Raw genomic sequence first — 13,197 nt, 5'->3', positions numbered from 1 at the left:
ATCTTGGATTGTCTGTGAGTTCCTTGTATGAATGAGTAATTTAATTAAGACGTTTTGGATACTTGGGACTCAATCTTCCCATCTGATCTTTTGAGACTGACTGAAACCTTTGAAGTGGAAGTTGCACAGGACCCAATCAAGATAACACCCGGGAAACCACAGAGCTTCATACTTTGCGGTTCCTTAAAAATCTGTGCACAACTTCCTCTTCCTGCTCCCAGACACCCCCGATTGCTGTGATCTGGTGTAATTTAGGCTAACCTAAATAAACTCTCCAGATTCACTATCATCACACGATCTTTAAATGAGTATAAATAGTGCTTGATAAACCTAGATCTTGGCATCTCCCTCCTCCTCCTCCTCCTCTCCTTGCGGGGGAAGTTTGAGTCAAACAGTTGTAGTGAACGTGAAATCACCAGCACTTTGGGAAGGTTCATATCCAGGTCCTAAAGTTTTGGGTTGATCTCATCAATTTTACTTCTTAAAGGCGAATACTGACTCCAGTCATTCTGCAGAATCTGTGGATATTGAGCTCACTCTTGATTATATTCCGCGATCTCTATTGCATATTTTTCTTCCCTTTTTCATCCCTCCTCTGTGGTGACATGAAACTGGAAGCAGAGTATATTTGCCAGCTCCTTTGAGAATTGAAATGGTTAATGAAAATTGCAATTTGCTTCTCTGCCATCTGCTTGTGGTTATGATAGAAAAGGGTCTGTTGTAAACAGTTGTATAACTTCTGCTCTGTGTTGTGAAAACTGTTGCCATGTTCTACCCCAGAAAATGCTGCATTTTTAGAGGTGCTTTAACAGTTAATGTGTGTGTAGTTTTCAAGGCTACTTGGAAGGTTTGGAGCAAGTAACTGCCTCTTTCCTTTTCTGTTTCATTTCTGTCTTAAGGCCTGCCTTTATCTGCTTTTTGTAAGTGCTAGGAAAATTGTAACTAGCAAATAATGAAGGAGAGTTGTTGTCTTGCTCCCTGTAAAAACCTTGCTGTGAAAACATTGAACCTGTACAAAAGCGAGACAGACCGTTTTAATCAAGGTACTGAAGGGGTTAGTAAAACCAAGAGACACCAAGAAATTAAAGGAATTTAAATGAAAAATCTTGAAGCGTGCAGAGCTGTGGTTGCATGAGGTTGAGCTCAGGGTGCGGCGCAGACCCGAAGGTGACAATCCCGGTCGCGGATTGGAAGCATGTGGGGTTGTGATTATTTTTTCCTGCAGGATGGCCTTTCATGTCTAACCACACGGAGTGTGTCAACAACCCATCTGGCGCCATTAGACACCAGCAATTTTACTCACCATGCTTTTCATGGACTCTTGGTATTCGTGCTATGTGCTGCCTTAGAATAGCTTCGGGTGTTGTGGTAGGGCAGCCTGGACAGCTGGGAATTGTCCAGTTAACTATTGCATCTCTTCTGGTTCCCGTTTGGTGCTTCAGTTTTCTTTGGAAAGGAAGGCACTCGTACTGCGCTGCTCTCTGGTCCCTTGCGTGTATTCTTGTCTAGTCGTAACCCTTGGTCCTTGTTGCTCACAGCTCTTCCAAGCTGCTCAAGGCGGGGTTGGACTGATACCTCAGCGAGGGCATCCATGAACAGCCAGGTGCTCTTAGTGGAGTAGATAGCAAAACTTCGTAACGAGATGGAGGATGCGATGGGAGATACTAAGGATCAAAACAGCTGAGTTTCTGGGTTAACAGTTCGTGCAGATGAATAGTAGTAACTTGCCTGAGAAGGCAAGTTAGCAGGCTGCACGCAGCTGGACTTTGGCTGCTTAGAGGAGATCTGTGGTTGCACTGGTCTTAGGAAAAGAGTGAAGCAGCAAAGTGATGAAGCAGTAACAGGCTGTTAAGGGTTTTGAGGCAGGATTTTGAACAGCTAGAACAAGATCAGCTGGTGGAGAGTCTGAACTTTTTGTTCCTAAGTTTCATTCCCAGACTTTTTACGGTAGTTGATTAATTTTCACTTGCTGAAGCTCTTGCAGCTTTAGAGGGCAAATACTAATGTGCTGTGTAAAGTACTTCTATATCATTGGTGTAAAGGAGCAAACCAACCAACTTTTAACATCTTTTAATACTGTCCTTCATAAACTGCTCTTTACAACCATCCACAATACTGTCTCATTTAGTTTGCTTCCTGTCTTCTACCTGAACCACAGTTTGTCTGTTGGTAGAGATGGTGGCTCTCCAGATGGCGTGTATACCTCCAACCCAGCGCTGCTCCTTGAAGGAGCTCTTTCTGGAGATGCCTTTCTTCCTCCTGCCCTCTCTTTAGTGGAAGAAATCTGGGTGTTGTTTCTCGTCTCACCTAAATAAAAAAAACACCTTAATGTGTATATTATGTGTATATTATGTAATAGAATCATAGAATTGTTTAGGTTGGAAAAGACCTTTAAGATCGTAGAGTCCAACCATTAACCTAGTGCTGCCAAGTCCACCACTAAACCATAACCCTAAGTGCCATGTCTACATGTCTTTTAAATACCTTCAGGGATGGTGACTCAACCACTTCGCTGGGCAGCCTGTTCCAATGCTTGACAACCCTTTCAGTGAAGATGTTTTTCCTAATATCCAATCTAAACCTCCCCTGGCATAACTTGAGGCCATTTCCTCTTGTCCTATCACTTGTTTCCTGGAAGAAGAGACTGACCCCCACCTGGCTACAACCTCCTTTCAGGTAGTTGTAGAGAGCGATAAGGTTTCCCCTCAGCCTTCTTCTCTCCAGACTGAACAACTCCAGTTCCCTCAGCCGCTTCTCACAGGACTTGTTCTCTAGACCCTTCACCAGCTTCGTTGCTCTTCTCTGGACACGTACCAGCACCTCAAGGTCTTTCTTGTAGTGAGGGGCCCAAAACTGAACACAGTATTCGTGGTACAGCCTCACCAGTGCCGAGGACAGGGCGGCGATCACTGCCCTGCTCCTGCTGGCCACACTATTTCTGATACGAGCCAGGATGCCGTTGGCCTTCTTGGCCAGCTGGGCACACTGCTGACTCATATTCAGCCGGCTGTCGACCAACACTCCCAGGTCCTTTTTCGCCAGGCAGCTTTCCAGCCACTCTTCCCCAAGCCTGTAGTGTTGCATGGGGTTGTTGTGACCCAAGTGCAGGACCTGGCACTTGGCCTTGTTGAACCTCATACAATTGGCCTTGGCCTATCGATCCAGCCTGTCCAGACCCCTCTGTAGAGCCTTCCTACCCTCAAGCAGATCAATGCTCCCACACAACTTGGTGTTATCTGCAAACTTACTGAGGGTGCATTCGATCCCCTCGTCCAGATCACTGATAAAGATATTAAACAGAACTGGCCCCAATACTGAGCCCTGGGGAACACCACTTGTGACTGGCCACCAACTGGATTTAACTCCATTCAGCACCACTCTTTGGGCTCAGCCATCCAGACAGTTTTCTACCTAGTGAAGAATACATCTGCTCAAGCCATGAGCAGCCTTCCCTTGCGGTGGCAGCTTTTATCTCCATTTCAGTGGGAGTCAGAGCATATGGCTCCTTATCTGCATGTGTGCCCTTCGAGGGCTGGCCGCAGCCTGGTCAGTACACGTAGATTCACAGTTCTATTAGCCGGGTCTTGTGGTTACTAATTAGCTCTCTGGCATATTAGCAAAACGAATGGTATGCTGCAAAGACTGGTTGCAGATTGGGGGGCAACTATTTGATTTATATAGCTTAACATCTAGCAGTTTCAACCTTATACAGTTCAGCATTTTGATCATTCCATCTGGTTTTGTGCGTCAGCAATATCTGCAATACAGGACACTGGAGTACGAAGGAAAATACTGTCTCTAAATAAAATCTATGCCTTCTCACGTTGTATTTTCTGTTTGGTTTTTTTTTTTTTTTTACTTAAAACACCAGGAGAACCAAAAGCCCAGAATACTTTTTATACCCCCTCCCACTGTACACACTTGCACTCCAAACCTTGAAGCAGTCCAGATCACAAGCTGCAGTGATTTCCTGAGCTTTTCATTTTTTTGAGGAAAAGAAACAAAGCATCAACATCAGCTGTTCTGAAACTATTCTTCTTTATCTAAAATTATCCATATTGCACTACAAACCCAGCCGTTGATGTCACGAGAAGGGTAATGAAAGTCTGCTCTGGCTTCATTTTCACGATGTCAGACATTGCTTGCAGCAGAGATTGCTGTCCTTTTAAGTGCAGAATATTCCCTTTTTCAGTGGAAATTAAATGGCATTTCTTTTAAGAGGAAAGAAATCTGATACAGTTGCGTACAATAATCAAGAGCAGCTCTGGCTTTCCACCAGAGATCTGACTTACTCTTTTCTAAATAAATATTATTGTACTGTAAACAAATGATAAACAGATCTAGAGAGAAGTAAATGATGTAGTTAAGACTACACCTAGATCTGCCAGTTTCAAACACTGCTGCGGGGCTGCTGGAGGACCATGCAAAATCATTGCTAATGTCCTTGCTTTCATCTAGTATGAAATGCTGCCTTAAGAAATGACTTACTCCTTTCAGTAGATGAAATGTTGATCCAAATAAACTGAGGTTCCTCTCATCTCCCCTTTTGCCCTTTGTATTGCTTATTTGCAGGGTGCAGGGTGAATCAGCCATAATAAGGTGGAGTAAGTTCAAAGATGAGAAAATAAAGCTGCTTGTATGAATGTTGCCTTCTCTTTTGCTTGGGACAGATATAGATGCTTGCACATAATTGTTTTTGTACATGAAACATAACATTTCGTTTCCTATGCAGATGCTATTTAGCTAACTGGATGCTTGAAATCTTTTTATTGTGGTTAAGTCACAAATGCCTGAGACAGCACTGTGAAACCTATTGTCAGACACTGGAGCCATCGCTCTCCCTCAGGCACTGTAATTTATGCACAAAATCTCGGTTTCAAAGGAAAAAATTAGAGCCTACATTTGGCACACGGTAGCTTGCATTTGCCTGATATGTTTGTTGGGGGACAAAAGCCCATGGCCATGTGAATGTAGTCGTGTATAACTGAGGGCGTATTTTCTGTATGTGCAATAGCCATTTTATAGCCTTCCTCTCCTCTCCCTCAGTAAATCCATACGTCCCATAGCTGAGTTTCTAGTGTTTATAGATGTAGAACATCATGAACAGAATAATTTTGTCCCCTTCAGGTAAAGTCCTATCCAATTCTTGTTTCTATTTTGTGTCCTTTATAGGAAGGATCAGAATGTGCTATCGCCAGTGAATTGCTGGAATCTCCTGCTAAATCAAGTGAAGCGAGAGAGCAGGGATCACACCACCCTAAGTGACATCTATCTCAACAACATCATCCCGCGCTTTGTCCAGGTCAGCGAAGATTCGGGGCGCCTGTTCAAGAAGGTAACTGAGTGTTACAACACATGTATTTTTGTTTGGCCCTTCTGAAATACAAAGTTTTAGCTATTACTTCTGGTGGAAGTAATTTATTGTTGACTCTGCCTAACACATGGTGCTTTTTTCCTCTTTGTGGATAACTATGCTTGACTTACCTTTGATTTCTTTAGTAATTTTATTCTTCTAGTATTCTAGGATTTTCCCAAAAGTGGTCGGTTGAGATTTGTTGGTCTAAATTCAGGCCATGTTTTTTCCTCTTAACATGCTCACAGTTTTGTATGCATTCTGAAAATTCTATTAAACAAGCAGAAGCCCTCCAGGTCTTCAACTCTGAATATAATCAAGAACAGCTCTCTAAAGAGAAATTTGTATCTGCCATGGAGGAGAAACTACTGTTAAAAGAAAAATTAGGGAGAATTCCTACCATGCTAGATAATAAAAGGTTGTATTGTCCTTCTCTGGAAAAAAAGGAGAAAATGCAGCTGAAGTCTCTTTTGTTAGCCTTGTCCCCTTTCTCTCCCCTTGATTTCCACCTGGAAAAAAAGGTGGGACAGTGTGTGAGGGTATTTTTCTCTTAAGAATCTTCCAGTTGAAGAAACACGATATGGAAGCTTTGAAACTCCTATTAAATGGTAATGCCTAGTCTCTTCAGACATCTGTCAATCGCTGTAACATCTGCTAGTTAACATGTTAAAAACACTGCAATTCTACCATTGAAAGCAATTTCTCTTCCCCCACTCCCCACCCCCTTGCAATGTGTCATGATCTTGGAGAGTTATTTCTGCTATTGCAAGGCCTAGAGAAGGGAGTTGCAGAAGGACTTGAGCTTTCTAAAGAATACTTTTATGGAGACTCATCCTAGACCACATTGTCTCTGAGAGAAACGGAAGAGGAACACTTTTGATAAAAAAAACTCCTAGCATACTTTCATGTATGTCTTCAGTGGTGTCAGTTGTTATATTAAACAAGAGTCATGTGAGTAGTTTGTGACTTCAAAATTAAAATCTGTTTAGGTGCAGTCGGCAGTAATTGGAGGCCTCGTTGGCTTTTCGCTCTGGTCTTGACAGTCTTTTGAAATGTCTTGAGGAGAGAGTGTTCAGATATTTCTTAACATCTCTATATTGCTTTAACTGATAAAGAGAGACTATATAATGTAGTCCCTTTAGACTGCTAGAAGATGAACAATGCTCAGTATTGTGTGTGATATTTCATGTCAAGATGCACTTGAAGGAGCAGCATCTTGTGTGTTACCTGGAGAGCAGAATGCATTTGCTCTTTTACAGCAGGTATTTGTGTGTGTTGGCAACTGATTTCTATGGGAGAATGAAAATAAGTGCAAGTGCACTGTTGCGTTCCTTGTCCTCTGCATATTTCTTGAATTTTTAATGGATAGCAACGGATTATGAAAAATAAATTGTTACATTCTGTTTGTCTTTTACTTCTTTTTTTGAGATATTGCCCAAGCAGAGGAGGAACCTTCTCTTTTTCAAGTAATGTCACAATAAGGCCTTTTTGACCTTTTAAAACTTCCTGGTAATTACATTATGGTTGATTAGACACTTACACGGGATTATTGAATGGCAGTTACTCTTCAATTCCTTTAATCCTTCCAAAGGATAAGTAATCTCCCCACTGAATTTCAACAAGGGCTGTGCTTGAGGAAGGTGGCTGAGAAAATGCCTCAGCAAAGAAGTACATGGAAATTGATATTATCCCAGTTTGGCTGGAAACTAGCATCTTAATTTTCAGCCCCTTGTATAAGCATGGTTTTGCCCAGTTTTGTTTTATTTGGGGCAGTAGGAGTGGAATAAAAACAAACAAATAACCAACCAACAACAAAATACCCTTCTGGTTCCTTTCTCACAGGCCAAATGCAAACTCCGTATTAATTTGTGCAAACAAAAGGCACTTGTTACTAAATTCCAACTACTTGTTGTCTGACTGTTTGCCAGGCATACCAAACTGGCTGAAGGCCAAAACAGGTATTAGATTACTATTCCACTTGTGCTGGGTGGTTAAAAACAAAAATTGCATCCTGTCTTATCTAGAGTGTCACATAGTTGAGTAAGATAGCACCTGATAAATAAAGAAATTTGGCTGAACATGGACCTGCTGCTACTTGTGCTTTTTCACTAGAATCTCTTACCTTCCTGAGCTGCAAGAAGCAGCATGAAGTGGTACAAAAGCTACTGTAGGCTAAAAAACAGATGTGGTGTGTTGCAAATCAGCTTTATATTCCATGGATTTAAAGAAAACGCTATCCATTTATAAAACCCCTATGTAGCATGCTTGTAGTACTCAATATCCCAGGAGCAGTACAAACAATCTTCAGAATATCTCTGGACCTTAAGCAGACAAGTGCTACCTTTTCCTGGATGAAAAAACAGGGGCAAGTGGATGAAGTCACTTATCCAGGGTTGCTCAGCAAGCCGCTGGCAAAGCCAGGATGCCTTTCTGATCAGTATCTGTAGGAATTGAAGGGGAATAATTAGGTGACTCGGCAAGATGTTTAGGAGTGGCATATATTTTTGTGCCTCTAACTGGAAGTTAAAACCATGCTAGCCCAAAGGGAAATTAGTCCTATTGATGAGAAAATCTACAAGAACATTCTCCTTCCTCTCCCCTTTATCTTCTCCCATCCTTTTTTAAACTTTTGAGATGTCCTTTCCCATTTTTTAATGGAGAAGAGCTACTATAGTATGTGACAGCTCAGAAAACTGAGCACTTTTTAGCAGTCTTGAAACAGATGTAGTTTATACAGGAGCTACATGGAAAATAATGCTACTGTGCCATGCTGCAAAACTTCCCAGGAAGCTGTGGAAGGCAAATTCAGAGGTCCCAATCAAAAACCAAATGTGAATGAGCTCTGAATGGCATAGCTGAATTAGTGTGATGCTACATCTCAGCAAATTTATGTAGCTTCTTCACAGATCTAATTAGCCAGGCTACGTCAGTGAAATAACTGGCTGTATTATGTCTGAGACCTGAGTTTCCTGCCTCTCTTGTGCCATGCAGTCGTTCCAGCTCATTCACTGATTCCACACTGTCTCCTGTGTGGTGTAACACATGCAGTATGGTCACGCTAAAATGCACTGCAGTTTAATGAAATGCAACCTGCAGGAGGAAGAGCCTTAGCTGTGTTGCTGTTAGGGCGCTCAGGTTTAGCTTAACACAAGAGCTGTTTTTTACTGTTTTCCAACAGAAATTGTAGCAGTTTGAATTGTGCTGCCAATCTTGCTGCTGGTTTGGGAGCTCTCTGTCCTTGTGTCATGCTACCCAGGGAATCTGTGTTAAGGACACTTTATTATTTGAAAGTCTGAGGAACATTATTTTTACACTTCTCTTTGGAAAATACCGTCTCAAAAAAGTTATACATGTGTCTGGCTGATTGCACGTGCTCTAGTAACTTACGTTTAGGAACTACTCACTGGGTAGTAAATAATGCTATGAAATATGGAGGGGATAGTGATATAGAGATCCTCATTTGCTGAGGGCAGTTGGGATAAAATCCTGAGACATGAGATCTTTTTCTTGGGCCATTTATAATTTAGGGCTTTCTCAAATCAGTGCTTTGTATCATGCTGGGATTGAGCAGGTGAGCTGGGAAGGACAGACAGGGTAAAAAGGATGCACTTAAGACCCCTTTTGGTGCTAAACTCTTGAGTTGCTCTATCTTGCACTGTCTGAAGTGGCGAGCTTTTTCAGATGAGAGAGATCTAAGTACAGCGTGCAGCCGTTATCCAGCCTTAAGGCTACAAAGGGCCTGGATGGGTGTGATAAGGTCTGTGCTGGGAAGGAAACACATTGTCAAGGGCAGGGGAGATGCAGAGGGAAGCGGGGTGGGAGCTGGCTGTGTTGCAGCGGGAGCAGCGTGAAGCCTGATGTGGGCAAACCAGGTCTCTCTCTGTCCAGAAGAGCATCAGTAGTGGTGGCAATGTGGGATTTGTCTCTTCCAGTGACTGCGGTGGAGAATCGTCAGGCTGAGACACACTCTCGTGTGTTCACTCTTGGACCCCTTGGACCAGTTATACAAAGGGCACAGCAGTGCTGACAGTTGAGCTTGGATGGGTCTGTCTTGAAATCAGTGTACTTCTGAAATTCCAGCGGTGGTGCCTGCATTGCACACAGGTTTTCAGAGGGTTTATGTTCATAGTGTTTGGATTCACAGTGTCATGGGAAGCCTGCATGGTCTGTGGCTTTGTCTCATGCAGTTTTTCTGTTCGTGTCTTATGATGAAGAGATCCCTCTCCAGGGCTGTGTTACGATGTGGAGGGTCTTAGTTGTTTGAGTGTTAGATGGAAGCTTGCCAGCCACTTCAAAGGTATCTTTGCTGATAAGAGAAGCTGTGTTTGCTGCCAAAGCCAGCACTGAAGTGGTGCTGGATGTACAGTGTGTGTCAGCCCTGTTTCTTCCTGGCTCTTGGATTTGTTTACTTCCTCGGTTAGCTCTCCCTGCAAAACCTTTACATGTCTGAGCACTGGCCTGTTTGCATCAAACGTGGTTTTATATCTTATTGGAAATTTGCAACCTAATGTGTAGGTATTCTTTGAACACTGTACTCTTTCCGTACCCTTTGTTTTGGTTTCTCCTGAGGAAACACTTTTACATTTCAGTAAAAGATGTTGTCAGTAAGGGGCTTGCTACTATAGCAGTCTTGCAGATGAATCCTATTGGCATCAGTGGGGATCTGGTGTTTGGCTTCAGCGGTGCTGCTGGCCCCAGGAATGGTGTCGGTGCAATTCTGTGCTACTACAAAAGAAAAGGAAGATAAATGGTGAAATAAATAACCTCTCTCTTGAGCAAATAAAACTGGAGGGGAACTAGTGGAATTGTCCTAATAACAAATTGTTACACCTTGGGAAGGAGGTAATATTTTCTTATTTGTCCAACAGTTAATGACGTAGCCCTGGGTTTCATATACAGTTGAAGTTTAAAGCCCATGTGCCACCCAGCATTGCTGTTCTGGTCACCTCTCCATCTCCTGGAAGACTGTCCTGCTTTGATGTCAGCACCTGTTCTTGTGCACGCTCTGTTTCATTCCTCCATCCACTTTTGTGGAGAGCACTGCTTTGATTTCTTCCTGCTTATCCTCCTTCAGTGTGGCCCTTTTATTTATATATTTATATATACATAGTCAAAATATTTTTCCATTTGAGCTGACTCCCGTTTTGATTTGCCCTTTTTTCCCTTTTCTCTCTATCCCCCTGTCATTCTGTTGTTTTAATGTGGCCCTTGATTTCTCTGCATGGTACAACCTTTCTGTTTCTCACATGGTTATCAGGTTTTCTTGCCTACGGACGTGTCTTTTTAGCGGGATCCCTTGGTATTATTTATATATGTGTAGCCTTTTGAGAAGCAGTCTCTTTAATTTGGTATCTTTAATCACTCTTTCTCTGTTGTCTCTTTGAGATTACTCTAGAAGCAGACTGATAGTCTTGTTCAAATTTAAGGAAAAAAAAATCTTTTTAAAAGAATGGACTGTGGAAGCCTCAGTCACTTTGAGCAGTTTCTGAACAAACTGATTTTTTTTCAGTTTGACAGATTTTTACATAACAAAATTGTGAAGTAATTGGAAAGTGTTAATAGGCAGAAAGACAGATTTATTCTGTGTATGTGTAAGCTCCTGTGTCTGGAGGGGCCTCAGGACAGGCCGTGGCTGTTAGTCAGATGCTTTTTAGAGCTTTGCCTCTAAATAGAGCCAGGTACCTTCTCAGCATCTGCCTGCCTTGCTGTTATGTGTCCCTTTCATGCAGTGTTGGTCGTACTGTGTTTATACCATAGGTCTTCTGCTGTATTTTTAACTTGGGGGTCCTTGCAGCAGTGCTAATTGGGAGGCTCACTGGAGATGCTCGGAGCTGTAACCCTGTCCTGCCCTGCTTTCTAGCTTGTACAGGTGGACGTGTCCTTTTGGTATAGAGTAGTTTGGTATAGGGGACAGGGTAAGGTGGTTGCCCTACAAATCTTGCTTTGAGAGCATAGCATTTCTGTACACTATTGTATCAAGTTCAGTTGTGATATTTATGGGGAGAAAACCTTGTAAGGAATGAAGAAAACAAAACTGAGGATTTGAAGTTTGCTTCCTGTTTAATACCTTTGATAGTGGAAAAAATGGTTTATCTACAAGTACACTGCACGGTATTTGATGTGAAATGAAAAATGCACAATGAGTTGGCTAAAAGGCTTGCAGTAATCAAGGAAGAAGAATTATTAATTCTCTTAAGGGGTCTGTGCCAAAGATGACCTACTTTACAGCTGCAGTATGTCTCATTGCTACATTGGTACCAGAATATGAAAAATATTAAAATACACCGCACATGCAAAAGCCACGCAAATGAAAGAAATGCACTGGCCAAAATGCTGGGCATTTGTAAAAATATTTCTCCATAACAGTGTAAACACATAAATATAGAAATGCCATGAGTAAAACTGTCACTGAGGTGCAGAGTTGGTAAGTACGTGCTATATCCCTGCTCTCCGCTTACATCCTTACCCACTGCATCTTCCTCTGCCTTAGGTGCCTTAGGAAATAGTAATGTTGAGTTCTCTACTCTTTTCCCAAAAGTTAAAGAACACAGAGGCCTGTTGTGAAATGATACTTTATGATTTCTCACTGGGGAAACGAAATCTCCTGGTTTTCCTACCTGCTTATTTTTAGAACAAGTGGAACAGGGGAAGGGAGAGGGAGTGAAATAATTTGTGTAGTGCTCTTATCTGAGTTAGCAGTACGTAAATCTGCTTCTGAGTTATGATTCCCCCCTACCCGTAACTGGAGTGGATGGTTTCTGTTGTGCTGCTAACACTTTGTACCTGCTCAGATACAATGGTGCGATCAGAGCCTATTGCCCTGGGTGATGTACTGGATACTGAAAGCTACAGCTGGAGTAGTTTTACTGCATATGTTACAGGCTAAAAATGTCACTTCTGCATATAGATTGGGCAAGGAATACACTGCCTTTGACCCTATTTAATGTGTGAAAGTAGTCCATTGTTATTACATTTTGTTTCTAATTTCCTGTATGCTTACATTGTCTTTCACTACACCAGTATGCTTGTCTTTATTTTGCTGCAGTGTGAATTCAGGTCAGCCAGGAACAAGGGAACAGCAGTTGTACACTCCAGGTCATTCATCTGACTCTGATCCCTCCAGTCAGTTTTTCCTAGAGATACATCACAGCAGTTTGAAAAAGGGTATTGGGGAAGTTGGTAGCACAAAGCTGTCATGCAGAGCATTAAAAGTGTGAGCAGAATTACACAATGTTACTTCCAATATTTTACAGGACTTCACCACTTGCTGGTAGGTCTTGCCACCTTCTGAAGCCCATTTCGCATGCGGCTCATTCAATGAGGGCAAATGTAGCTGGCTTCACGACAAGAATGAATGCTCTCAGCCATAAAATTGCTTGGTTGGTTGGGACTGAGTGCCTGAAGCCCAAGATTCAATAGGATCAGCACAGAATTCTGCAAAAAAAGGAGAAAAAGGGCATGAGGTTTGTTTGGAAGCAACTCTTTCAGCCCAGAGCATGGGAGGCAGCGGTGTGACGTGGTTTCATGTAGGAATGGCTTTTCAGAGTACACTATTCCACTGTAATAAGGAAAATGCCTTATTACTGACGTAGTGGTGAAACAACTCACTAGTGAAATGGTGGAGAAAACTAGATAATACAACCGTAATTTAAATATGACTGACCAATGCATAATGGATCATTAAACTGGAAACTGATGATCTATCACCCAAAATATGCATGTATATTGTATGACATAGATTTTGTTTTCCTAGCTTTTCTTTAAATTCTGGAGAGTTTGAAGCTTTAGAAGAAGTCTTTACAGAATTCCTGTTCTGTAGGGCCATGTGATAATGGCCGAGCACT

The 13,197-nt window shown here is 42.2% G+C and overlaps 1 protein-coding gene across 6 annotated transcripts in view; it reads left to right on the top strand.

Moving 5' to 3' along the window:
- Positions 1-13,197, top strand: part of SRGAP2 (SLIT-ROBO Rho GTPase activating protein 2) — a 115,450-nt gene that overhangs the window by 43,821 nt on the left and 58,432 nt on the right. For all 6 annotated transcript variants that reach the window (XM_030000405.2, XM_030000403.2, XM_030000402.2 and 3 more), the window contains one exon: positions 5,173-5,335. In XM_030000405.2, the coding sequence (XP_029856265.1) occupies positions 5,173-5,335 (163 nt within the window). The remainder of the gene's footprint in view (positions 1-5,172; positions 5,336-13,197) is intronic.

This window comes from Aquila chrysaetos, chromosome 24 (assembly GCF_900496995.4).
Source record: "Aquila chrysaetos chrysaetos chromosome 24, bAquChr1.4, whole genome shotgun sequence".
Classification (NCBI taxonomy): Eukaryota; Metazoa; Chordata; class Aves; order Accipitriformes; family Accipitridae; genus Aquila; species Aquila chrysaetos.
The sequence above is the reverse complement of the archived record's forward strand: the minus strand, read 5'-3'. Positions and strand labels throughout refer to the sequence as shown.